Source organism: Zophobas morio, unplaced genomic scaffold, assembly GCF_036711695.1.
Source record: "Zophobas morio isolate AGI-343-1 ecotype UQ-CSIRO unplaced genomic scaffold, CSIRO_AGI_Zmor_V1 ptg000006l, whole genome shotgun sequence".
Lineage (NCBI taxonomy): Eukaryota > Metazoa > Arthropoda > Insecta > Coleoptera > Tenebrionidae > Zophobas > Zophobas morio.
In genome coordinates this window covers 9,055,555-9,082,196 of record NW_026972111.1, presented here as the reverse complement: position 1 = coordinate 9,082,196, position 26,642 = coordinate 9,055,555, and the positions used below count along the sequence as shown (strand labels likewise).

Sequence of the window (26,642 nt, the reverse complement as noted above, 5' to 3'; positions counted from 1 at the left end):
TTGCAAGTAAAAAATTGAAGAAACGAAAATTTGAAAAATAGAGAAACTGAAAATGATAAAATTGAAAAAACGAAAGCTTAACAAACAAAAAATTGAAAAATAGAAATACTGAAAACCGAAAACTAAAAAATATTCAAAAGTTGAATAATGTCACATAGGAATAAAACGAAAAATTATAAAATCAGCTTTGAAAAAGCGAAAAATCGAAGAATTTAAAAATGAAAAGTGGAAGAGTTACATATTGTAAAATTGAAGAAACAATAAAATGAAAAATAAAATAAAAAACCGAAAAAAAATTGCAAATCGAAAATTTGAAGTATCGAAAGATTGAAAAGTCGAATAAATGGAAGTTTTAAAATCCAATAATTGAAAAATGGAAGTGTAACGAAGCGAATTTTCGCGGGCTGGAAACCGTGACGCGTACCGCGAGAGCCGGGGGTAAATCCGCGCTCGCCGCGCCGCCGCGCCGCCGCGGCGGAAGAAGAGGACTCTTGCCTGAAACTCCAAGGAGTGCGAAAGTGCTGTGGCTGCTGTCCTGGTGAAGAGTATTTTTGGGAAGTGAGAAGTGAGCAGTTCGACCCTCCGACCACCGTAAGTACCTTTGTGGGTCGCCTGCCTGTTTTGTACCGATTTTCGAATCGCCGCCCCCGAGCGAAAAACCGTGGCACCGTCACCGCGTTTTTTTTGTCACCGTCGAAAGTCGACACCGTCGTGCACGCGTCGTTACCGTCACCGCGCTCCCCTCCCGGGTCGCCGTGCCGTTTTAGCGGGATTTCCAGATCTCAAGGTCGCCGCCCCCAGAGCCAAGAGGAGCCCGGCCTGAAGGTAGTCGCCGCCCAGGAGGAACGACCGTGCCGGACTTTAATTCTTTTTGTTTGTAAAACCGTTTTGTTAGATACTTAAGTTGTTTAGCCGTAGTTTTATTATTTTAGACCGTGTAGCTGGTGGCAGGGAATAAACCCTATTTTATTGTAAAATATCTCTTGCCGTTTTATTTTATTTATTCTCGGGTTTTCGCGGCGGCTCATCACCTGAATTCCGTGTCTCCGGCTTTAGAGCACCCCGGCGCTCCCTCCACCGGAGAGGGAGCTGGCGCCCGAGCGACCGCCGCTCCTGACCGAAGGCGCCACCAGTGTTGGGCAGTATCTAGATACTTGTATCTAAATAAAGTATCTAGATACATTTTTGGGTATCTAGTATCTGTATCTAGATACAATCGAATTTAAGCACAAAATATCTGTATCTAGATACAAAATTAGTGGCGCAGATACAGATACATTTTTTTATTTCACTTTTTTTTCAGTAATTATTAGTTGAGATACTAGTAGTAATTTTTGATACTTCATGTTGGTGATTTTGGTCACATAAACAAAAATAGAGGTAAGAGGTCCACTAATAGTGTTCTGTCACGGAAATTTTCATATTTTAAATAGGGTAAATGTGTACAAGAGTACGCACTTAGTGTAAAACTGTCAACAACTTTTTAATTTTTTTGGATAGACAAATTTTATAATATGGGTTCGTTATATACATGTTTAGAGATCAGATATATTTAATTGTACGTCCCAACACCACTATATTTTAAGAGTAATTTCAGTTTTTGTCAAGATGTGCAAATGCGCACTCTTAGACAGTTCATTGCACAAGAGTGCGCATTTGAACGCTTATGAGTACGCATTACTTTTTATGAAAAAATATTTGTTTCTAAGGTGAAAATAAATGGGAATAAGTGACTACAGACTACACATAAAACGGGAGACCTATTTCTTCGTACTCTAGGGGTCTTGAAAAGTCGAGAAAACGTAAAAATAGAGAGTCGGTCGACGGACTCGATTACAACACGCTCAGGAAGTAAAAATAAAAAAAAAATCACCATAACCACCACCACACAACTTGAAAAGCATTACAAAGTAGTAGAGTTAAATAATTCATTATCGTATGATATGTATCTCCAAGACTATTAGACTACGTATTGCAAGCAATGCGCACTCTTATACAATACCTCGCTGCGCACTCTTGTACATTTGTACATAACCTAATGTTTTCAAAGTTAAACGCTTTTGATGGATAGAAAGTATAAAACTGTTAGTGTATAACGAGACCTTAAAAGTTACAACTAATCAAAATTATTACTGTAAAATAAAAGAACTGGTACGTACCTTACAAAAAACTAAAACTATGAGCGGTAAAAATTACATCCACACAACGTGTGAACATAAATTCGTCAGTACGACTAAACTATAAACTATATTCAGGTCACTTTTGCACCTTTATCTCAGGTTTAGCATTAAATTCTGAATGGTATAACTACATCTTACCCAGATGGCACTAATAACCAGAAATCATCAGTGCGTACTCTTATACATATGCGCACTCTTGTACACATTTACCCTACCATCATTTCCTACATCGTAGCCTTCCGTACTTATACATCTTTAAATATAATCCCGAGGGGTAATAAATCTAAGCCATCGTAAGATGGTATTTTAAAAACCATAAACCACAATTCACTATTCACTGCGTTTTACCCTTGTCGGGGCAATGTACTTTATCTGTGTACCTGAGCAACCCGGGTCCGGTAGGCCCGCTGGTTGTATTTGTGTTATTAAATAAGAGTAATTTTAATAGTAAAAATATTTGTTTAAGGTATGTTATTATTTTTAGAAAATAATAACTGCGTGTTACATAATGATGAATTTTTTCAATTAGCACAAATTAGTTTTGTAAACGATTAATCGAATGTGCAATACATATATTTCTCTCGCATAAATCGTATATTTGTTACTGTTTTATATCTTCATTTTTCAGACAAATGTAGCATCTTTTCCTGTTGCCACATGTGTCATTTCTTCACTTTTTCATTGTTGGACCTAACGCGAGGCGGGCTTGACAGGTCCGTTTTGCTCTAGAATGTGCCGATTATGTTTAAGTGTAATTATCTTGGTCAATAAAATTAATATTTCTACAACCTTCGGTAGAATAATTTATCGTGATATATTCTCAGAAATCGTGAAACGAGATTAAAATAAAATGAGTTTCAACAAAAATCTGAAAATTTAAAGTTGCACTCTGGTGATTCAGGGCTGCCAGGCAGCCTTTGATCCTATAAGGGGTTTAAATACCTTTCTAAGAAATTGTACTTATTTTGCCTTAAACCGAACCAGCAATTCTTCCTAAAATTTATATACCTGCCGCACAGTTATAGACGATTACCGGCCATGGTCATAAAAACATCCTAAGCCGATATTGAGGAATAATAATTTATGACAGGTTGCCGACAACAGACCTTCAGCACAGAATAATCATTTTCCGTATTCTTATGAAATATTAATTTTAATGCTGGAGATAATTATTAGATATACTCAAACACAATTTGGATAGTGTAGTATGGGAATAAAAACAAAAAAAATATTCTTTTTAAGCCTACATAATAAATATTGCAGAATTTGCGACACATCAAACAGCGAAGCGATGGCCTATTTGCAGGAAAAAAGAAAAGATTTTTCAGTCTTGAATAACTATGCTACAGTAAAATGTTTATTTTTTAAATTTAACACCACAATTCCTTCTTCTGCACCTGTGGAACGGGTGTTTAGTAGCGGAAACCAAATTCTGACACCAAGAAGAAATAATTTAGGTGGCAATACGTTCGAAATGTTAATTTTAAAAAATTCATTAAACAATACATAAAAAAATACATAAACATGTTTTCAGTTATTTTATTATTATTATTATTATTATTATTATTATTATGAAACTGCGATCGGGCAGAGGCCTAAGCCTGTTGTGCCCGCGCATCTTTAATACCTACACTTTGTTATACTGATCGTAGCTACGTTTGAAACTTAAAACTGAGTCACTCAACACAACCTCCGTTTGTAAAGAATTCCACTTACCAAACACCCTGTTAACAATGTATATCTGTCTAGCTGTGTAGCTGTTGTTTTAAAGTTACCTTTAACTAATTTAAAGGAATGACCCCTTGTCCGACCACGCATGTCTAGCTTAAAAAAGGACCGTATCACTGAGTTGTTGTTAGTAAGCGCTTGAAATGTTGTAATCATGTCCCCCCTTACCCTTCTATCAGCCAAGGAAGGTAAGTGCATTAGGGCCAGTCTCCCTTCATATGAAGGGCGAACTCTCCCAAACGGCAAACGAGTGGCACGACGCTGTACACCCTCCAATAATGCAATATCGCCTTTCAGAGACGGTGCCCATACAGTATTGGCAAATTCTAGAACTGGTCGAACTAACGTTTTATATAAATTGATGAACATCGATATTGTAATAGCCCTAAACGTCCGACTAATAAGAAATATAATTCTATTCGCCTTCTTAACTACTTCAGCCTTGTGCTCGGACCACAAGAGAGAGGATGACACCATTACACCCAGGTCACGATAAGCGTCAACCTTGAATAGTTGCGTGCCATTCACATGATAATCATGCTTTGGATTTCGGCTACTATTAGTATATAGCACGACGCATTTTGCGGAGTTAATAGGCAGCAACCATGTACACGACCAATTGGCAACCACATCTAAGTCATTTTGCAGAACAGTGAAATTGCAACTCTTATTATAGATCTTCAGGTCATCCGCATACATTACAAAAGGGGATTTCAAAGAATATTTAATGTCGGAGGTATAGATCACAAAAAGAAGGGGCCCAAGTACCGATCTCTGAGGAACTCCACTCAGCACTCTTCTCTGCATACTAAATACGTCACCCACTTTAACACTGAACAACCGATTAGAAAGAAAAGCCTCTATCCAGCGAAGAAGGTTTCCACGAACGCCAAAATGGTTGAGTTTAAATAGAAGATGTCGCAAAGGCACTCGATCGAAGGCCTTCGAGAAGTCCAAGTACAGAACATCAGTTGATTCGCCGGAATCAAGCGTCTTGGTCTAGTCCTCAAGACTACAGAGTAAATTTGTAGTAACAGACCTACCAGGCACAAATCCGTGTTGCTCTGTAGGGAGTATATTACAGTTAATCATAAACTCTATCAACACATCATAAACAATGGATTCAGCGATTTTGACTACGTGAGACGTTAAACTGACAGGTCTATAATTGTCAGCAACAAACTTATCACCCTTTTTATATATGGGTTTCACCACCGCGGACCTCCATTCAAGAGGAAGAGTCCCCGACTCAAATGACTGCTCCATTAGAATCTTTAAAGGTTGGCACAAACATTGGCACTTTTTGAGAAGACTCACGGTAATGCTATCTGGTCCAGGAGATTTGGTTATGCGCAGTTTAGATATCTTTTTAGCTATTGCTGCCTCAGAGAATTCAACGGAAGTAATAGTTGTGGAATTTGGGGGTGTCTGTACAGTAGGGAGATTAGAATTTGTGTCAATTGTAAAAACTTTAGCAAACGTGTCCGCAAACAAATTAGCGACCAATTGACTATCCTCAGTGACACGTCCACTTACGTCTCTTAGGTGAGGGGTCTTCACAGGCCCAACTAAGGAAGACCGCACGTATTTGTAAAAACATTTTACATCTTTTAAAGCAGCAATGCGCTTCTCATAGTTGCATCTGGCATCTCTTATAGTAGCAGAAACTTTGTTTGAAAACACTCTGTGTGCCTTGTAATCACTCTCGCTACCAGTGCGCTTGTAACCGCCACAGCGCCCTCTTTTTTCTAATAAGTTTGAGAATCTGTTTGGTGATCCATGGTTTATTTGAAGACTGTTTTCTTACTACGGAAACTGTGTGTTTGGTCACCACAGAATTAAGCTGTTTCTTAAATCTAGTCCAATTGTCTTCTACAGATGGTTCCACAAGAATGGTGGACCAGTCAGTGTTGAACAGATCTCTGTTGACCAGCTCATAATTCGTAATAACCCTACAAGTAGAGGTAATCTTCCTTCGTCTTTCAAAACAGATTTGCACTTCAACCTTTAACACCACGTGATCAGATTTACCAACAGGATCCAGATAATCCAAGTTTGCTAGTAACTTATCGTCCGAGGTAATAATTAGATCGAGGGTTGACGGTGTTTGGTTCGTTCTATAACGGGTCGGTTTAGTAATAATTTGCTCTAGATGACTGTTTATCAGTACATCACACAACAACTGGGAAGGAGCGTCAAAATTAGCGTTATGATCAAGAGGCCAGGTTATGTCAGGTAAATTAAAGTCTCCCGCTATAATCAGTCTGTCGCAGCTATCGGCAATTTTTGACACAAACGTAAAGAGTTTTCTATCATCACCAATTGCAGAGTCTGGGGGTCTGTATATACATCCTAACACAAATGAGATACTACTGTTCGATAATTTGAGAAATAGTGCTTCATTATTGCCGACTTCCGAGCTTAAGATATTAATTGTGAAACTGGAACAAATCAAGTCGTTCCTAAAAAGAGTGTAACCGTTTATAGCCACTAATGTATCAGGAATCGCAGGACTTAACCACGACTCTGACAACATTATAAAAGTCGGTTTCAAAGATTCCACCAGCACAGAGAAGTCGTCATATTTTGCCATCAGGGAAGCTATATTAGTGTATACTAAATTGCCAACAAAATATTTAACAGATACAGTATTTTTAAAGAACTGTGGGAAGAGAGTATTTTTATTATAATGGGAATCGAATTTTAATAGGGGTTATAAGAATTTAAAAACCTTATAAGAAAAAACCGAAAGTGTAGGATACTGCAGTAAATTATGTTTACAAAGCGGACGTCATGGGAGTCTGAAACAGACCGGATAGATCTGTGCCATGTTCCTCTGGCAGGGAACTTAAGGCTTTTTTAATTCTCTTTTGAATTTTTTTGCATCGATTTTTCAAGTTTTTGTGCGACACAAGAGGGTAAATGTCGTGAAGCATTATAAGAACACCATAAATGTCATTAGTATATTCCCTAATAAGACTTAGTATATCCGGTTTTCCAACAGCCTTCTCAAGAAAGGCAACAGTCTCCTCGAAGGTGAGAGGGTAGTGAGCATTGTTAATTAGTTGTTCAGCGGGTGCTAGTATTTCAGATGTTGGAGTAAGGCTTTCGGTTGAATCGGAAGGTTTAATTTCTTTCCCCCGTACACTTTGGTCTGTGTCATCAAGGTTTAGCTGTGGTTGATCAGGGGGAATGAATTCAATCGAAGGTTCATCAGGGGCAGAGCGCTTCGCGGTAGTCGAAGGTGAGGGGGTAACCAGATTAGAAGTCTCCAATTGGTCGTCTAAAGCACGAGATTTACCAACAGCCAAATCCAGAGGAGTCGACGAGTTGGAAGTATCCGTTTGGTCAGTGGGTTCAGTTTGGTTTGGACAGTCACTAGCGAAATGGCCTGAGACTTTACACTTGAAACAAACATCATCATAGCTAAGAAAGATCCTGTAATTCGTGTTATCGCACTTTATGACCATGGAAGAAGGGAGGTTAATAGAGTCATCAGGCTGAATGTAGATTTGCCTTCGGAAACTTAGCACATGCTTAAATTCGTCACCTTCAATACTCGCTCTTAAGAATGACATTTTCGATCCTGCAGTAAAACCTAGGGTTTGAACAAGATTCTCTATAACGTTGTGGGGAACTGAAGGACATACATTTGAAAAGATAATGCGACGTGCCGGGTTCATTAGACGTCTTATGTTGACTTCAAAATCTTTAATTGTGATCACCGGATGATCAGCAACTACTTGATCAACCAACAGTTTAGAGCTCATGTATATGCAAATACGGCCATTTGAAATTCGCGAGGCAAAAATAATGTTTTTTGGTTGCACTATATTACCTATAGCGACAACGTAGTCTGTGAGTTTTAAGTCGTCGACAGCGTTCATAACTATCGCTTGTTCTTTAGCTGGGAATTGCGGCGCCGAAGTCGCCATTTTGATTTCTCGTTCGTTTAAGCTTTGTCAGTATACCGCTGCGCCGGACAGGCGAGCAGTACAGACTGTTACTGTGGTCAATGCAAAAAGAGGGAGAACCTATCAGCACTTCCAAGATAAGCGAGAGACAAAAACTCAAGTACCGAATTAATGGGGAAGCATGTAATTTGCTTCCCCTTCACTAAGGGTTGAAGCTGTTTAGCGCAACCAACTCTTAGATTCTACAACTTTTCGCTAGCCAAATTTAATAAAATAGCAAGAAACGGGCTCACCGGGAGAAGCAAATACGTCTGGAGAGAGGGTACACTGCTCACTCGTTGAGTTCACGTTTTCAATTCAATTCGTCAAAGCTTCAAAAAGTATCTGTATCTGTATCTAGATACATTTCGAAAAAATCGAAAACAATCTGTATCTAGATACTTTTATCTTCCATATATCTGTATCTGTATCTAGATACTTTTAAAAGTATCTGTCCCCAACACTGGGCGCCACCCCCGGCGGCGTGAAGGTAGCCGCATAAGCTTGGTCGACCAGACGTGTTTCTGACATCAGCGATACTAGTCGACCCAAAGCTTGGCACCCAAGTACGCCGCCACCCCATACGTTATCGACGAGATTCCGGACCGTCACCGGACCGACCGTCCGTCCCTCCCATCCGGAATTTCGTCGCAGAAGTATAAATGGAAGTATTCTAAAATCATAACTTTGAAAAAGTAAAATATTTTAAAAATTATTATTATTAATATATTACCCATTTAAAACAAAAACTAGAAAAATTGCAAATCTAAAATTGAAAAAACGAAAAATTAACAATTTTGAAACTGAAAAATTGACAGCCGAAAGAATAAAAATGATAAAATCAGCACACTGAAAAAACAACGAAAATAAAAACCGAAACCAAAAATTGCCAATCGAAAAGTTGAAGTGAAAAATGAAAAACCGAAAAATGAAAAACTCGAAGAGTTACATATTGTAAAATTGAAGAAACAAAATATAAGAAAAATTGAACGAATAATTGAAAAAAATTTAAATTCAAAAAACAAAAAATTATAAAATCAGAACATTGAAAAGTCGAAAATTTGAAGAAATAAAAAAATTGAAGAATCGAAAAGTCGAATAAATTGAAAGAAATTTTTAAAATCCAATATGTAATTGAAAAATGGAAAAATTCTAAAATAATAGCATTGAGAGAGTGAAATATTTTAAAAGTTATTATTTTGATTATTATTACACATTTAAAACGAAATCTAGAAAAAACGAAAAATTCAAAAATTCTAAAAGTGAAAAATTGAAAATCGAAACATAGCAATTTGAAAAACTGAGAAATCCAAAAATTGATCAATTTCAGACAGAAAGAAGAAAAATTATAAAATCACAATTTGAAAAACCAAACGATTGAAAAAACAGAAAGTAACCGAAACAAAAAATAGCAAATCTAAAAGTTGAAGAAGTGAAAAATGAAAAATTGAATACTCGAAGAGTTACATATTGTAACATTGACGAAACAAAAAAAAAAAAGAAAAATGAACGAAAAGTGGAAAAAATTTGAAATATAAAAAACGAAAAATTGAAAAAAAAAACAGAGAAAATAAAAAACCTAAGCGAATAATTGCAAATCGAAAATTTGAAGGAAAATAATGAATCGAAAAGTCGAATAAAAGGAAAAGTTTTAAAATCCATTAACTGAAAAATGGAAAAACTCCAAAGTTACAACATTTGAAAAAGTAAAATATTATAAAAGTTATTATTATTATTACACATTTAAAATGAAAACTAGAAAAATTAAAAAATCTAAAACTAAAATATTGAAAACAGAAAAATTGCAATTCGGAAAATTGAAAAATCCAAAAATTGATCAAAATCAGATCGAAAAAAGGAAAAATTAAAGTTTCAAAATCTAGAAACTGAAGAAACGAAAAACTGAAAAATTGCACATCGCAAAAATTGAAGAAACCAAAAACTGAAAAAATTAAAATTGAAAAACAAAAAATTATAAAATCGTAACGTTGTAAAATCTAAAAATTGGAAAATTGAAAAACTGAAAAATTAATATTAAAAACTCAAAAAACATTCGTGTAACTGGTGTCATTATGGGTTCTTACTTTATAGAGGTTATCGGAAAAGAAAAATCGCAAATAATTCTTATAATTTTTCAAAAAAGGGGGATTTGTTCACTTCAAGGGCAAGGGAAGTTCTGTCGAAACAACTTTCGACCAATTTTTTAACTGTGGCGAATGTGTGTTTTAATAAAAATCATTATTTGTCCTCATCGTAATGTCATTGTTGTTAGGTGAGTGGTGATTTCGGAAGTCTGGACGAATTAGGCGACGTAGAGGAAATCCTGGCTGGCCCTTCTAGACGAAAATCTCGAGACCAAAAATCGCCCACTAATCTCATGATGGATTTAGGCGAGAAGAATTTGGTACCTCCAAGCGTCAGCATCACTCCCATCGCCACGAGTTCGCCGGGATTCACCTCAGGCGGTAACGCCGAGAAGAGAACCGGAATAGAAATCATAGCCTTGGCGACTTCCGCCGCTAACGCACTGCCCAGTTCCATCACCATAACGCCGATAACGTCGTCACAAAGCAAAAGTGGCGAAGAGAAGAACAAAGAAAAGAAGAGCAGCAAAAGCAGGTCGGACGATAAGGTTAGAGAAGTTGATTCGTATTTATTTCGGTTGTGGGTGTAGTTGTAATATTGTTATAGAAATAAAAGAACTTTCTGCTTCTAGTCTCTTAGGTATTTTTATTTGCTTGTGTGTGTTGTCGCTTTACAGTGGACGAATTCTCCAAGAAGACGAAGCCTCGTTGCCGCCGCATGTCTTTCCTTCTTTCGTACTGTTACTATATTATCCCTTTCTAACTTTAAGGGAAGCATCGAAAAGAAGAGATAACGCAAACGCGACGAGATCCCTATGGGTCCGCCCGAGAAAGTCCCCCCAAAGCAGGACCCCTTAACCAAACCGGTAACCGTTAGCATCAAACCGGCCGAATCCCCTCCGCTCAACATGAGCACGCCGACCAGTCCCAGCATGAGTTCAACGCCTCGCCCACTCAGAACTGAAGCCTGTCGATGAGCGGCAAGCTCAGCCCTAACCTGATGAAGCCCACCCTCAAGACGGGCTCCTCCCACCACAGCCCCAAGCACAGTCCCGCGCACGTGCCTAGCAGCCCCAAGCACATCATCCCCAAGCACATCATCCGAAGGGTACCGCGTCAATTCGTCGTGTACAATTCGTCGCGCGACAATTGATCGCGAACAACTGATCGCAGCGTCAATTGGTCGCAGCGACAACTGGTCGCAACGACAACTGGTCGCAGTCACAATTGATCGCAACACAATTCGTCGCAAGTACAACTGGTCGCATGCGACAATTGATCGCAAGCGAAAAACGATAGCGTTTATAGAGAAATAAGTAATTGTTATGAATGAGGAAAATAAAATAATGTGCTATATTCTCAAAAATTTCATTATTTCTAAAAAAAAGTGTCAAAATAAATACATACGAGTTCTATAAAAACAGTAACTATTAGGCTCATTTCCGACTAAACCAAAGTGCAAAAAAGTGAAAATATTGTAAAATATTTTTTTTATTGCTGACACATCTCGTCGGTATGCTACTGTAATGTTTATTTGAATTATTCGTCTTATTGATTAGACGCTCAAGTAAGTGATTCAAGCTTTTCTTCTCACAAGTTTAAGGTTTGTCAATTAAACGAGTGAAAAAAATAGCTTTCAAAACGTGTTAGACGTCATTTTTCTTTAATAAAAAATGGTTTTAAAATTATTACAACTGTCAAATTAAAATGTTATAGATAAATCTTAAAAAAACTCTCGTTACAGTTTTAAGTGAAAAAGTATTATTTTCATTACGTTTGATAGTTTAAAAAATTAAATATATATATTTTTTAATAAATTTGGTGCAAAGAAATTTGAATTTATATATTAACAATTAATTTTGGAGTTTATTGCATTCTTTGCAGACAATTTTTTGCTCACTACAAATTAGTTCTAGATTATCTTTAATCCAAGATAAAACCAAAGATGTTTTTTCATTCAGAACTTTTTTGAACGCTCACACTGTTAATAAGGCGCTCGTAGATACGAAAGAATGAATAATTTATCTCGTTCCCTTTGCTAAGTACCTACATACCAATCTCCACTTTTACGCCATTTCTGTAAACAAGATCGTAAAAAGATTAGTTTTGACCATGGAGCAAAGAAATATACTCATACTGGAGGAAGTGCTAGACTTAAAATGATGGTTTCGAGCCAAACCGGTAAAGTGTCGTAAACAGTACCCCTCATTACCCAGATAAGACTGCCGATGACAGTGACGTACAGTTTTTTTTTTTGAAGTGGCTCATGGAATAAAATTTGTTGAATAAAACAAGGCACATAACAGATTTATATTCTCTATTAATTAATATTATTTAAAATATTTAAATCATTCAATACATCACGAGTAACAAATAATACAAACAGTGAATACCGTTAAAACGTAAAAAGCTTGGGAAGTTCGAAAAGTTTATTGAGGGACATTTCACTCGGAAGGCCGACTATTCATTGAGAATTATTTGCCTAATCTACCGGATGTAGGTGGGCTTCTCCAACCCATGTTGTAAATTTTTGTAGGATGCAAAGTGCGGAGAAGAATAAAATCAGGTAGCAGCCCCTAGTAGGGTCATTCATGGAAAACTGCGAACCAATTATTTCTTCCTTTTTTTTAGATCTGAGATCTGTTTTACACGTTGCAGAAATGTCTATCGTAAAAGGAATTTTTATAAATAATTTTCTCGTCATTAATCGGTTGCAAAAGATCAAGAGGCACTCGAAGCAAGCCCTGCAAACTTATTAGCGGCGCCAGTGGAGATCTCCAACTGGCTGCGGTACCACCATGGACACTCGCGTAACCTCCTTTTCCAGAATTGTCAAAATGACATTGCCAAACTCAAAGCAATCATGAATTAAGCATTTCATTTTAAATTCAGTTAGTATCAAGTGGTACATGGTATTCGTATTTTGAGTTGCGTGAAAATAATTTTCAGAAATAATTTTCTCGTGACTAACCCTGTATATGTATTTTTTACACCCACATATGGTACAACTAAATTTTTCTTCAGTACAATACTAGTCACATAATAATAATTAAAAAGTAAGTTTTTAGTTGCATAAGTACCTACATTTCTTAGATTTCCCGGTAACAAAAAATTATTCTTGACGCTCTAACAAAAGTTCTTGCAATATATATTTACAATACACATAAACCTTTCTCAAACCCTGTAAAAGATCCGTTGCAATTTACAAGGGATTAAAATAAGTATTATAACCGTCCAGGGGAATTTACATTCGCTGCATATGGATACTCTAGATGTACTATTAGTTCATAAATTTTATTGTTTGGTGATATGTATAAAGACAAGAATAGACAATAGAGGCAATTTTGCATCAAAATGTGTTAAAATTTAAAGGTTGTTAAAAATATGATTTTTTAAATAATTGTAATCTAGTTAAGAACAATAAACACTTTTTATGTTGAGTACTAGTATTATAATGAAGCTAGTTCCTATAATATAATAGGTAAAATAAGCAACGAGATAAATAATAACAATCTCTTAAAAAAAATAACCAAAATGACAATTTATTAATAAAAAATCTTATGTAACAAGGTGTTTACGCTCGTATTTTTTAATTTTTAAAGTGCAACTACAAACTTCGTTACTTATCTATATTCAAATTGTTTTTAATTCGATATTTACACCTTACCTGATTGCTAAATTTATTGCAACTGAAAATTCAGAATACTAAATATTTAGTTTTAATAAAAGAAAATACTTCCCGATGAATTTTACCTTGCGATCAATTGACGCTGCGATAAATTTACGTACGATCTATTGTCGCTGCGATCAGTTTACGTGCGATCAATTGTCGCTGCGATCAATTATCGCCGCGATCAATTGTCGCGTGCGACCAATTGTGCTGCGACGAGTTGCTTGCGATCAATTGTCGCGCGATCAATTGTTTGCGACCAGTTGTCGTAGAATCCATCCGAAGAGCCACGGCACCTCCCCAAAGCATCCCTCGGCCAGCGGCTCGGGCAAACCCAGCATGTCGACCTTGAAGAGCGCCGCCAACTCCCCCAGTAGTAAAAATAGCGACTCGAAAACGAAATCCGCTTCCAAGGACTCTTCCAGGGACAAGGACAAGAAAATGTCGGGTGTGTTTAACGTGAGTGCGTCAAAAAACAAGTCGTCCGTGAAAGTGAAACCGCTAGATTTGAACGCGGACACGTTGAGCGGAGTCCAAGATGGGCTGCCTTCCCCTAGTTCGACGGACGTGTCGAAATCGTCGAACTCGAACCAGGTTAGAAACAGAAAGGGATCGCTTTCGGCGATCGTAGATAAGTTGAAATCGTCAGCGCAACACTGTGATGGTGCCACGGACTTGAGTAGTAAGTCGTCGAGTGGGGGGAGTGGGAGTGGTGGGGGTAACAGGGAGAGGAGCGGGCAGGTGTCGACGAAGCTGAACGAGAGTAAGGGGTCTATTTTGTAATTTATCGCTCCAGAACGATCTCGTTCCCAAACGATAATCGTTAGAAGCAATCGTAAAATCAGGTTAGCGAGATTGTACAAATTTCCAATTTTATAAACACTATCGTAATCGTAAAGCTTTGAAATCGTTAGCGGAACGATGAATCTAATGTTTTTAGAATCGGTAGTATTTAAATTTGTGTAGCGTCTAGATTACGTTGTTCTCTGTTGTGACATGTGACATTTGTTTTGCTACTGATTGAAGTTTGGACAAATTTGTGAACTTATAACATGTAAGTAAACAATAATTATAAAAGAAAAACATCAAAATAATCACACTAACACGAAATTCAGTTTACAATACGTTCACGGGAGCAATGGAAAAACGTAAAAGGGCCCAGCGTATTACCCAAGAGTAACATGAGTTGTATGTGGAGGAGTTAGAAGGTAATGTAGATTTTAGGGCCCAAAAGTTCGTAGCGGACAAGCCAGATCTTTTAGAAAAGATATGGGAAGGGTTGATAGCAAAACTAAATTCTGTGGGAGGACCACAAAAAAGTTTTCAGCAGTTCAGAGAGGTATGTGTAATTAATGAATCTCCCGAACACTCTTTTTAAAAATGTGTACTTTACTATAATTTATCGTACAACTATTAGCAATTATTCTGCTTACATCAACACTTTGGTTATGACAAAGTGAACATCTTGTTTAGTCATGACCAATCAATTATGAGAACTGATATGTTTAATCTTTATAAATACTGTTACACAATAAACCATAACCTCTGTGTTTTTTAGTACACCAAGAATATAACATAGGGCACTCTAATTACAATGTACTGCCTGGTAAGTAAACGTCACTGTGTGTTCCAGAGATTTGTAGATTGGAAATTCAATGTTTGAAAGAAGGCCAGAAATTTAAGACTATGTGAAAGAGGAACTGTTTAATAATTTCATTATGTTGTAAAAAAAATAATAAATACATTATTGAAAATGCTGTATTATTAAATTATTTCTTGTGATATGCCATTCATGTAGTAAATTGTGTTCTTCATATTCAAGTTCTTCATTATTATCGTTCTCCTTGTCATAGACAATGTTGATCTCGTCATTTTCGATATTTCTTATGCGTAAGATTGTGTGAAACAGCACATGAGTATGTAATTTTTCCTGCAACTTCTGGTGAATAATACAGAACTCTGCGGCAGTATTTCTGGAAATGTATCTCTCGCCGCTTCCCATTACAGTTGGTAGGTCTTCCTAAAGGTTTCTTCTCGAACGATCAAGGGGTCGTTTACATCTCTTAAGACCCGAGACAAATTTCTCATTCTGTCTCTGCAGTAAAAAAAATATACCTATAATAAGTTATCAACCTAATCCAAACATACATTAATTACTTACATTTACCTTCTCTACCCATATTTGCACCAAAACGTTCCTCTTCATTGTATAAATACTTTTCTAACGTGTTCTGACACTTCTAACGGTGAGCTGAAACCTATCGTTCCGGAACGATGACATTCTAACGATACGATCGCTATGTAACGAGACGATAGATGTTACAAAATCGCTATCAGTCCCAAAATCGTTATGGGAACGATTATCGTAAGTTAACGATGGTCTAGCGAGATCGTTAAGAGTTACAAAATAGACCTCTAAAAGTGGGAAGATAGGGGAGGCGAAGAACTCAGAGTACATGGTTAAACCGAGTTCGGACGGGATGAAGATCACTATTAATAAGACGAGGAGTAAGGACAGTAAGACGAGTGTGAGTAAATCTGGGACGGGGTCGCCGAAGACGCACACTGGGCTGAAGCCGGGGGTGAATAGTGGGCCGGCGTCGAAGAAACCGCAACATTTAGGTCAAAATGTGACTGTAGATTTTTTGTTGGGCTGAAGCTAGATTGTCCCATTTCTTACTCGGTTTCGACACTGTTGGTAGCAAAAGCGGCATGCAAGTCAGGCGCCAGTTTTTACACTCTGGCGAACTCTGGCTGTTTAAAAGTTTAAAACTATCGAAATAACGCTAGCAGCTTTAGATTAAGAGATCATAGTCAGTATCCGGCGGTTCAGGGCCGGCTCTAAGGGACCAGGCGCCCAGATGCAACTTACTGTTCAACGCCCTTTAAAAATTGTTTGTAAAAAAAAAACAAACAAAATTTTGTAATCACATATTTTTGTAGAGATACTTTTAATTAACAAACATACATAAAATTATGAGGGACCAATCTTAATACAGGGTTACTGCGAAATATATGCAAATATTTTAACCACGGCATCCCCCACCCTAGTAGAGCCGAAATATCGAAAAAACAAATTAAAAATCGAATGGGGCAAAACCCCCATGAACCACCCTCGATACGAAGGCACTGAGCCACCTTGTAAACAGAGTTGGAAAAACGTTCGAATAAAAACGACCTAAACACTTTCAGTTTCAATTAAAAGTAAAACCGACTTTTTGCTGCTTATCATTCGTTCATTCATTTACTCATTCATCGTTAAAGGTCAGTGTGAAAGTTTTTTGGTAATTTTGATTCTGACGGATGTTTGATCCTTGGCACAACGATTTTACATTGTTTATTGGAACAGAAATAAGAGCAACTTAGAATGCTACTACCTTTTTACAAGAAATGTTGAAAATGTTGTCCTTGACTAGCAATGCAGGCGTCAGAGCATCGCAAGAGGTTTGTTGATAGGTAAAAAAATACCGGAGTAGCGGCTGCCACTTTCACTTGTTGAAGCTCTTCGATAATTTCTGGACACTGTTGATTTCCACAAACGAATTGTTTCATCCAACCAATACACGTTTCTCGAAAACCGTCTCTTGAAATCGTACTTGTTGACGACTTGTGGAGTTCCATCGGACAAAAAGTGAGTTACACAACGTGGACAATTAGCGGGCTCCAAACCGTGCATTTTGTCAACATGGTATGGATGTGACCGTGTTCTTTTAATGTAGGATGCACTACAAGCTGCGAAAATCCAAATTCTCCTTTCTGCCCCATCACGACCACGATCGTGAGTTTGAGGTTGAAGGTACCATGATCTCGGAGATGCTGTACCACCATATCGACACACTCTGCGTTGGAAAACTGGACCATACACCAATTTCAACGACCGCTCGATAATGACTGGCCCTTTTCGTGTTTTTCACGTTGCGATTAAAAAAGTGCCTGATAAAGTTACTTTTTTGGTTCTTACTCCGAGTCCCCTACCCATTCATTGCAGTAATTATGTAGGTCACGAAACATTACCAGCGGTGCGTATAACAATTTACATTTAATTTCAAATAATTTTTTCTAGACACTGCTACCACTTAGGACCGTCAATTTTTGCCAGTGACATAATCATATTGTGACATATTCCCCATTTTTTTTGCATGTATTTCGCAGTCAGCCTGTATATAAAAGTGTTTGTCCTGACTAATAGACCAACTGATTCATCAACGCAAAGCCTGCACTACTGCAACTACAAACATAGGTTCCTTTTGTTTTGTGTCATAAGCACCCATTGAGAAAGCATATTTGGAAATTCCGTCCCAATAGGACAAAATAGGGGATGAAGATTTATGTAAGGAATCCCGTGAGTTTTTAGTTAGAGGGGTTCACGGGGGGGGGGGGGGGGGGGGGAGTGTTAATGGGACGAAAAATGATGTGTCCTAATCCACCCAAGCGGAGCTGCGGGACAACTCTTCTAGTATAAGTATAATATTGTAAAATTGATACGATTTCAAAGTTATTTTTAATTTAGACTTACCTCAATGTTATTCGAAATTAAAATTTAAAATTAGTGATGACAAAGAGCCACGGAATGATACACAGAACCAAATTCGACTACGAATCGAAACACTGAAAAATATAACAAAACTGAACAACCACCGCAACCAGCCGACTAGACTTGGAAAATAAAATTTTGTGCCGACAAGGAGTTTTATGGTACAAACAAACTTGACAAATGTTACAAAAATATCTGGTTTTGGTCATACCGCTGTCTCGTCAAATTATTACCCAGATAATGGCAATCATAAATCTGGTATTTTTTGTCGGTAATGATCTAAAGGTCCAATCACCCACCCCAAAGGCGCACTCTTTTTCAATTATTACAGGCAGAAAGTGCCAGGAATTGACTTCTTATGACCTATTTTGGTGAACCACTCCCCATAGTAGAATGTTAAAATGTAGCTTTTCCTGAAAAGTTTTCGATGGGCGCCTTCCTCTGTTCCTGCTATAATATTTTGTACGTAGTGATTCAATGCAAATCAAATACTCCTATTAATTTATTTCTATGGAGTTAACACAAAAGCATAGGCACCGCCTTCCGCCCGGCGCCCCTTGTCATGGGCGCCCCGATGCGGTGCATCTTTCGCTTACCGTGTTAAGCCGGCCCTGCGGCGGTTAACGACTTTATAAGCAAAATTTAAGGTGATCGACGCAGTGGCGTTAAGAATAAGAATCAAGTAGTCAAACAAAAAATCTCACAGTAAACAACAAGAAACTTAAAGGTCGTGAATTACGTAAAAATGCTATTGTTTTTTTTTCATTTTAGCAGATTTCCGGTTCCAACGTTAGCAACTCAACCGGTGGAAGCACAAACTATTCCGGGAGCATGAAAAGCAGTAAAGCTCCATCATCCGGTGCCAAAGTATCCAGCGGCGGCACTTCAAAGTGACTCTCCAAACTAACTGGTTCACCGAAAAGCGCAACCGACTTAAGTCGGAAAGACCGACCGAAACTAAACAAAAGCAGCTCAGAAAAGTCGATTTTTTCGTCGAAAGATGGTCGCAAATCAAGTCCAACTTCCAACCGAGACGAGTCGGATGGAGTTTACAAAATGTCAAAGATGGACCCTCACCCATCTTCTATATAGTCGAAGGCTTAATGACTGTCAGACAACTGGATAAAAACTTCCAAATTCCCAAACTATCAGCACGGGCATCCGTCGACGACAAAAAACCCAAAGTCACTTCCGACAACATGAACAACATCAATCGGACTGTCGACACGAAGATCTTCGACATGATGTACAAAACCGACCTCTCTTTGCCCAAATTCAATCCTCTTGCGATTCCCGGCAGTAAAACCTTCGAATACTCCTTGGACCCTAAACTCCGAAACAACGTGACCAACACTCTCCCTTTGCCCAGTTTTAGTCCGAAAGTGAAAGACGAAGAAGACAAGAAAGACCAGCCGCAGAACCTCACCCAGAACAAGGACGACTCCGCCTACAAAATTAACTATCCAATCACAGTGCCCAAGTCGGTTCTCCCTCCCATTCCCGAGCCGCTCAATCTTTACAACAAAAGCATCGATTTGACGGCGAAATTCGTAGCGCCCGCCCCCAAGACGATAAAAAAGACACGAAGTCGGCGAAGAACGACGGTGACGTGCTTCTGGATTTTTCGCGCGGTAATAAAATGGAGGGGAAAGGTGGTGGGGTCAGTGGACCGATGACGTTTCCTCAGTCTCCCTCCGTCAGTGTTCATATAGTTAAGTCGCCGGCTCCCAGCCCTCTTATAGCGCCGAGTCCTCATTCGGCGTCGCCCTGTATAACGGACGATGAACTTATGGACGAGGCGGTGATCGGTATAGGGAAATAAAAAATTGGGTTTTTTTGTAATTGTTGCGCGAAATCATGAAGACAAACGAGGAGTTGTGGTAGTCGCGGTTCGGTGACAGTGAAAGTGAGGTTAGGTAAGGTAGAAGGGATGAGGGAAATCTAGAGGGTGATTAAAAATTTAGAGCTGTTTCACAAGTACAATAGTACTTTCGGGTGTGTGTGAAAGTGTTACAAAGTCGTTATTTTTTGCTAAAATTACTTCAAAGTGAAATGGCTGCTACATTTTTTTATAACCCTGTGACTCAAATCGTACTATAATTTTGTTAAATCTTTCCTAAGTGGAATGTTTTAAATATAAAGCAAGTACAGTGCGATTCAAAAAAGGGAGATGTAGTTGGAAATAGTGATTATGGTTTTGAAATTCATAAATAACGATAATTAAAATGGATAATGAGTCACATTAATATATTAAGACTTTAATGTCTTCCATTTATGGATAAGACAATTGTGAAGAAGCTAACGTTGACGTATTAAAATGATGTGGGTGTCAGTTTCGACAAAACTGGAGAATTTAATCTGAATCTGAAAATATGTCTTATTTATATTTTTTGAAGTGGAATATTTTGCATAGTTTAGCAAATTTAGGTCTAGACAGAAAGATGTTTTTTAATTTTTGTTACATAAATTCATGTGTATTTTTTATTTACAAGGTTGTACGCCAAAAATGTGACAGTTCACTTCATTGTTATTTAAACATTGTGCAATTGTTAAAATTTGATATTAGCGTGACAATTAATCATAACCTCAAAATATGCTGGCAGCATGCTATGACATTCGCAAGAAAATTAGTACGTAGTCAACTGTGGTTCTCCTTTTTCTTCGTGGTACATAATTTTCAGTCTATTATCACTTTGAGATCCGAATGTCTCAATCAGTCTGTATATTTGAATTGTTTTATTCAGTATCTAAATTACGAAACTTTTTTAATCGCACTGTATCGTCCAGTTTTGGTAAAATATGTAAATGAGAGTCGGTCAGAGGTGATCTCTTCGTTATCAACCTGTTGTCAATTTGTTAAAACACGAGAAGGCCCTCAGAGTTATACAACATTGTAAATATTTAGAAGTATAAGAGATTCATTTGCCATCAGTATTAGAGTAAGTGGGTATTTTCTCGTGTGTTCATTTGCCCGTTGTATATTTTTTAAATTTACAATTTTTATTTTGTGTTGAAGAGTGGTATTACATTATCATATTTGATCATAATTGAGATACCTTTTTTTACATTACTCTCCTCTCTTCTAGTATAAAATATTTGTAGGCAATTTACTAATGAACAAGTTTGTTTACATACATGATTATTAATTAATATGTAAAGAGTAGGTACAATTATATATAGGTAATCACAATCACATGAAATATTTATGAAAAAGTTTATTTTGTGTTGTGCATATCATAGTACAAAATAAACTGCTCGAGAAAATTTTAAAGTATGTGATTATTTTCAACCCGTTCCGTTGCATATTTTAATATTTCCTTTAGTGGTTCAGCATAACATATGAAATATACAAAATAGATTATTTATAATAAACTGATTTTTATTACTTTCTACCAATGTGTTTGTCTCGAGTCAAAGCGAGGAATTTTCATCAGGATGTTTGAAGCCATTTTACTTAAATCGACGCCATTTGACAGCAACTTTTGTGATTTTTACGGACCAGTGTAACCACGTCTAACCCACTTTCCGATTACTTTGTAATTTATAGCCCACTTGTTTTTTTTTCAAGACCTTTTCCGTGAGTTTAGCGAATTTCGAAATATCTATATTCTCTTCAATGGTTTTTTGAATATTTGTTTTGAACTTTGCATTTTTAACTTAAACTTTCAACTTGACCTGTGATGTCCTCTCTTGAAGCCACGACGGTGGTTGGTTAATAATACTACGACATAGTTACTATCAATTTATTCACCCTATCACCACCACAACCCAGTTCCTGCTACTACAAACCCCCGACTTAGTACTAACTGATTTTACATATCACTTACACTTTTGCACATTATTGACGACCTAGTTCCTTCTAATGGACAAGCATTTGCTGACTAAAGAATTCAAGCTTACTCACTCCATTACAGGTAATCTCACAAAACGAAATTTCTATCGAAAACAAATCTTTGTTGGTCTCTCGGTACTACCGAATGAATTTTTGAAGATTTGTTTTCGATACAATTTTCGTCTTGTCAGATTAGTTAGTTAGAGAGATTGAGTTTAAAATTCAACGATTAAAAGTAAAATCTTCAAAAATCTATGGCTGCCTTTGATCGCGTACTTTATTGCTTTGGCGGTACAAGAAGAGATGTGTGGTACCAATCGAGGACGATGTTTGGATCCTAGTAAGTGTTAGAAGTTTTGAGTTATGTAGAATGCCCAATTTTGAGGTAACTGTTGAAATACTACACATACGTACATTAGAAGGGATAAATTTTGATGAACTATTTACCATGCCCAAAATCATGTGACGGGCCGTCAGTTCACGCGAAAAGTCACAACAACAAGACGAAAAACAAATTCCCAGGACATACAAACAAAATTCGCAAATTTGCAATCTTAATTACGTAACACGCATGTCCAAACCTGCACATAGTAGCATTCAAACAGAGAATCAGACTCAACTACCAATCCCCAAACGTAGAACAAAATTCCCATATTCGCAAATATCAAATATCATTGCGCTTGTCAAACATTGTGAACAACATGCGCAGAACAGTACATCCATAAACCGCCAATTGCAATGATTTTCATTATACTTCGTACCCAAACTAAAACAGCAGCAGACGAAACATAGACGCATAAAAAACAGATCAAAGAACACCGCCTTTTTTTACAGAAATGCAGCAGGCTGACGCAACGAAGCGTAAATCTGCCAGAGACGAAATCCTATTTTAATCAAACTAAACCTTATAAATCAGCAAAATAAGACCTAAAGTCGCGTTCTAGGTAAACCATACTTTAAGCCTTTTTATTGCTTGCTAATGTCGTAAGAGACAAAATAAATGGACAAAAATCCCAATAAAAGCAGTAGCGCAGAAAGCGATATTCGTTCATGTTTCAAGATGCCTTGGGTCACGCTGTCCATCTGCCTCGCGATTTTTCCACTAATTTTGGCTGAATTTTGAAGAAATCCATACTTGGAAAAATTTGCTGAGACTGAGAAGAAGTTAGAAAAATTTCCATGCTGCATTTGTTTGTAAGTCTACCTTCAGTCGCACTTATCTCGCTCTCGCTGCCCTAATGTGTTCAACATATGTTTTTGTTCAGATAAGATTTTGCTACCGATTACCTCCCTATGTTTGTAACCCATCGACTTGAGAATTTTGTACAAGTTTGTTGGCCCTCTTTTAAATTCCGTGTTTTCGCGAATCAACCAAAAATGTGTTTGTAGTAAAGTATTCATGTTTTTCGTTTTATTGCCAAATTAGTCTTGCAGGTTTTTTCTGAGTACATAATTTGAATAAGAGTGAGTGAGGTTTCGCTTGCCGGAAGATGAAGTTTTCAAATTTTCGTCTTTAGTGACGATAATTATCTTTGCAGTTGCGCGACTAACCTACAAACATTTCTTAATTGACAGATATTGAAAAACTTTTAATAAAGTCGCAGACAATACGTTTACTATTCTCATTATTAACTCTTCATGCTTGAGTCGGGGACTATTTTTTTTTTCATTTGCAGATAACACCATTTAATTGAAATTTTCGGCATTTTAAATTTTCATGGCAGAAATCAGAAATGTTCTAACTTAAAAATATTATTTCTAAATAACAGTAAAAATGGCAAATCAGCCTCAAGTGAACGCCAGTCTCACGTACTGTCAGACAAACAGTTTTGTCAATGAATAAGTTTATCTGACGTGAAAAAAAAATTCCACATATCACTTTTCTTAAAAAATACAAAACCGACTGTTTAAGACGTAGTACCTAAGTTGCTAATAAAATTTATTTATTTTATTATCATAGCAACTCTACTCCTTAGAAACTAGTTGCTTTAAGATATATTTAGCAGCACTATACTAGTGTTGTAAATTCATAACATTACAAATTTTTATTTTCAACCAACTTTACATTTTACCACTAAATGAACTAGAGAACTCGTGAAAAATATAATAAATTCTTTGCAAAAAAAAAACCTCCACTTCTTGGCGAACAGTCCACATTTGTTGCCACTGATGACGTTTCCATTGAGTTCTTATTGAAATTATAATTTATGGTGCAATGTTGGAGGTCTTCAAGTTTAAGCCCTGATGTTAAAGGATTTAGTACGGTGTTTACAGCATATTTAGTAGCGCTTGATGAAGGTTAGAGACTATGTTTTCTGAAGAGGGTCATGAAATAAAATTTGTTAAATAAAACAAACAGCGCACAGAACAGATTTCCATTATCTGTTAACAAATACTATTTTTCGAATAACAAATCAATATATTTTTGCATCATAAATTTGACAATTGTAAACGTCGCTTTATGAAAGAGTAACCACTTAAAAATACTCAAAATAATAATCTTAATTTAATAGTAGTAATAATATTAATAATAATAATAATAATAAAGGATCCTTTGGCTGCAAAGAGCAATTAATCATAGATTCCATCATCTGTGAACAAGCTAGAAAAGAAAACCGAAACATATATACTGCTTTTATTGATTATAAGAAAGCTTACGATTCTGTCCCTCATTCCTGGCTATGCAAAATTCTGGAATTATACAAGATTGATACTAAAATCTGCACTTTTCTCAAATGTTCCATGGAATTTTGGAAGACCACCCTCCAAATAACCTTAAATGAACAAACAATTCAGTCAGACCCAATAATGATCCGAAGAGGAATTTTTCAAGGCGATTCTCTTAGCCCGTTATGGTTCTGCTTAGCAATAAATCCCCTCTCCGATATCCTGAACAGCTGCAATTATGGGTTCAATATAAGAATTAACAAACAAAGAGAAAACAGAATAAGTCACTTGCTGTATATGGATGACATAAAAATATATGCAAGTACACAAAATCAGTTAACAAACCTATTAAATCTGACTGAACAATTTTCCGGTGATATTGGTATGTCCTTTGGTATTGAGAAATGTAAGACCCAAGCAATCAGAAAAGGCGTGTTTCACCAAGTACCACATATAACACAGAATAAGGAAATAATTGAAGCCCAAGAACGAAACGATTCATACAAATATCTGGGTTTCTGTCAATCCTCCCACATCAATCATACCAAAACGAAAACACAGTTGAAAGATCAATACGTAGCGAGATTAAAATTAATATTGAAGACACAGTTAAATGGAAAAAATTTAATGAAAGCAGTAAATACATTCTGCGTTCCACTGCTAACATATTCTTTTGGAGTCATTAAATGGTCCAAAACTGATCTTGAAAATTTAAACATCGCAACAAGGAAAATCTTCACACAGTATAGAAGGCATCACCCAAAATCGTCGATTGAAAGATTCTCATTACCAAGACAGAATGGAGGAAGGGGTTTCCAGAACTTAGAAAACTTATATCAGAGACAAATCTCAGATTTGAAGAAGTATTTCTTGAAACGAGCGGAAAGAAATGAAATGTTTCGCACCATCACAAGAGCAGATTTGAACCACACACCCTTAAATCTGTCGAACACCGAAGAAATCCACACCCCCAACACAATAGATAAAATAATAAGTGGGCTAAAACAAAAACAACTACATGGAAAATTCTACAAAGACTTAGAAGAAAATCATGTCAATAAGAAGATGTCATTGATTTGGTTAAAAAAATCAAGTTTGTATGCCGAAACAGAAGGATTTGTGTTTGCTATTCAAGACCAAGTAATCAATACCAAGAATTATAGAAAATACATCATCAAAGATCCGAACATAAAAAACGACTGCTGTCGCCTATGCAAAGCAAAACCTGAAACGATCCAGCACATAATCTCTTCTTGCAGCATCCTAGCACAAACTGATTACAAAGCTAGACACGACAACGCAGCCAAAATCATTCACAAAGAATTAGCAACACTTATGAACTTAATCGAAGATACGACACCCTATTACACTTACATTCCGTCTCCATTCCTTGAAAATAACAAATACAAATTATACTGGGATCGTACAATACTTACAGACTTAAACATTACAGCTAACAGACCAGACATCATACTTATCAAAAAACACACGAACGAAGCCATTCTCATTGACATTGCTATTCCTAACACAAACAACATTATTCAAACATACGACACCAAGATTTCAAAATATCTACAATTATCGATAGAAATGAAATCCATGTTGAATCTTAAAAAAATTTCAATTCTACCCCTAGTTATCTCTAATGTAGGTGTAGTTCCAAATAGCTTAGTTGAGAATTTAAAGTCTTTGCATTTGAATGATTCAATAATTGTCAAAATTCAAAAAGCTGTTTTGTTAGGAACATGTCATATTGTTCGTAAGTTTCTTGAACAGTCTGATCATGTCAGTCAGATTAGATTAGCACCAGTAGGTCAGAGTAGTGTAGGTCACTTTTCATGTGATGCGCGGATAAATGGTCGGTAGTTACGCTGGACTTTTGGGGATGGGGTGAGATTAGAGAATAATAGCAGACTAATTTGTATGCTGTAATTCTAGAATCTCGAAAGTTGTTCTGTTAATCTAATCAATGCATATCATTACTTGGTCTTAGT

At 36.8% G+C, this 26,642-nt stretch overlaps 3 protein-coding genes, 1 long non-coding RNA gene and 1 pseudogene across 4 annotated transcripts in view; 4 read left to right on the top strand and 1 right to left on the bottom strand.

The window, feature by feature from the left end:
• The window catches only part of LOC135123182 (mediator of RNA polymerase II transcription subunit 1-like), a 99,316-nt gene extending 88,781 nt beyond the window's left edge, over positions 1 to 10,535 (top strand). The window contains exon 3 of the mRNA XM_064047676.1: positions 10,134 to 10,535. Within this exon, the coding sequence (XP_063903746.1) occupies positions 10,134 to 10,535 (402 nt within the window). The remainder of the gene's footprint in view (positions 1 to 10,133) is intronic.
• LOC135123515 (mediator of RNA polymerase II transcription subunit 1) overlaps positions 1 to 26,642 on the top strand; it is a 188,730-nt gene that overhangs the window by 113,524 nt on the left and 48,564 nt on the right. The gene's annotated exons all lie outside the window — the stretch shown is intronic.
• On the top strand, positions 10,919 to 15,194 carry LOC135123181 (mediator of RNA polymerase II transcription subunit 1-like). The gene is made up of 5 exons (XM_064047675.1): positions 10,919 to 11,073; positions 13,888 to 14,378; positions 14,731 to 14,791; positions 14,840 to 14,954; positions 15,174 to 15,194. The coding sequence occupies exons 1-5, from the start codon at positions 10,919 to 10,921 to the stop codon at positions 15,192 to 15,194; spliced, it is 843 nt and encodes a 280-aa protein (XP_063903745.1).
• On the bottom strand, positions 15,305 to 16,020 carry LOC135123524 (uncharacterized). Its single transcript, XR_010279651.1, has 2 exons — positions 15,777 to 16,020; positions 15,305 to 15,710 (listed from the first exon to the last, which is right to left on the bottom strand). It is a non-coding gene; the product is annotated as an uncharacterized LOC135123524 (long non-coding RNA).
• Positions 16,038 to 20,238, top strand: LOC135123523 (mediator of RNA polymerase II transcription subunit 1-like; annotated as a pseudogene).

What these genes read in the sequence shown, in the direction of transcription:
- LOC135123181 (XM_064047675.1), top strand. Translation starts at nt 10,919, where the DNA reads ATGAGCGGCAAGCTCAGCCCTAACCTGATGAAGCCCACCCTCAAGACG. An exon ending in GCCCAGCGTATTACCCAAGA is followed by an intron (nt 14,792 to 14,839) that starts GTAACATGAGTT and finishes TGTAGATTTTAG; the next exon opens with GGCCCAAAAGTTCGTAGCGG. An exon ending in GTTTTCAGCAGTTCAGAGAG is followed by an intron (nt 14,955 to 15,173) that starts GTATGTGTAATT and finishes TGTGTTTTTTAG; the next exon opens with TACACCAAGAATATAACATA.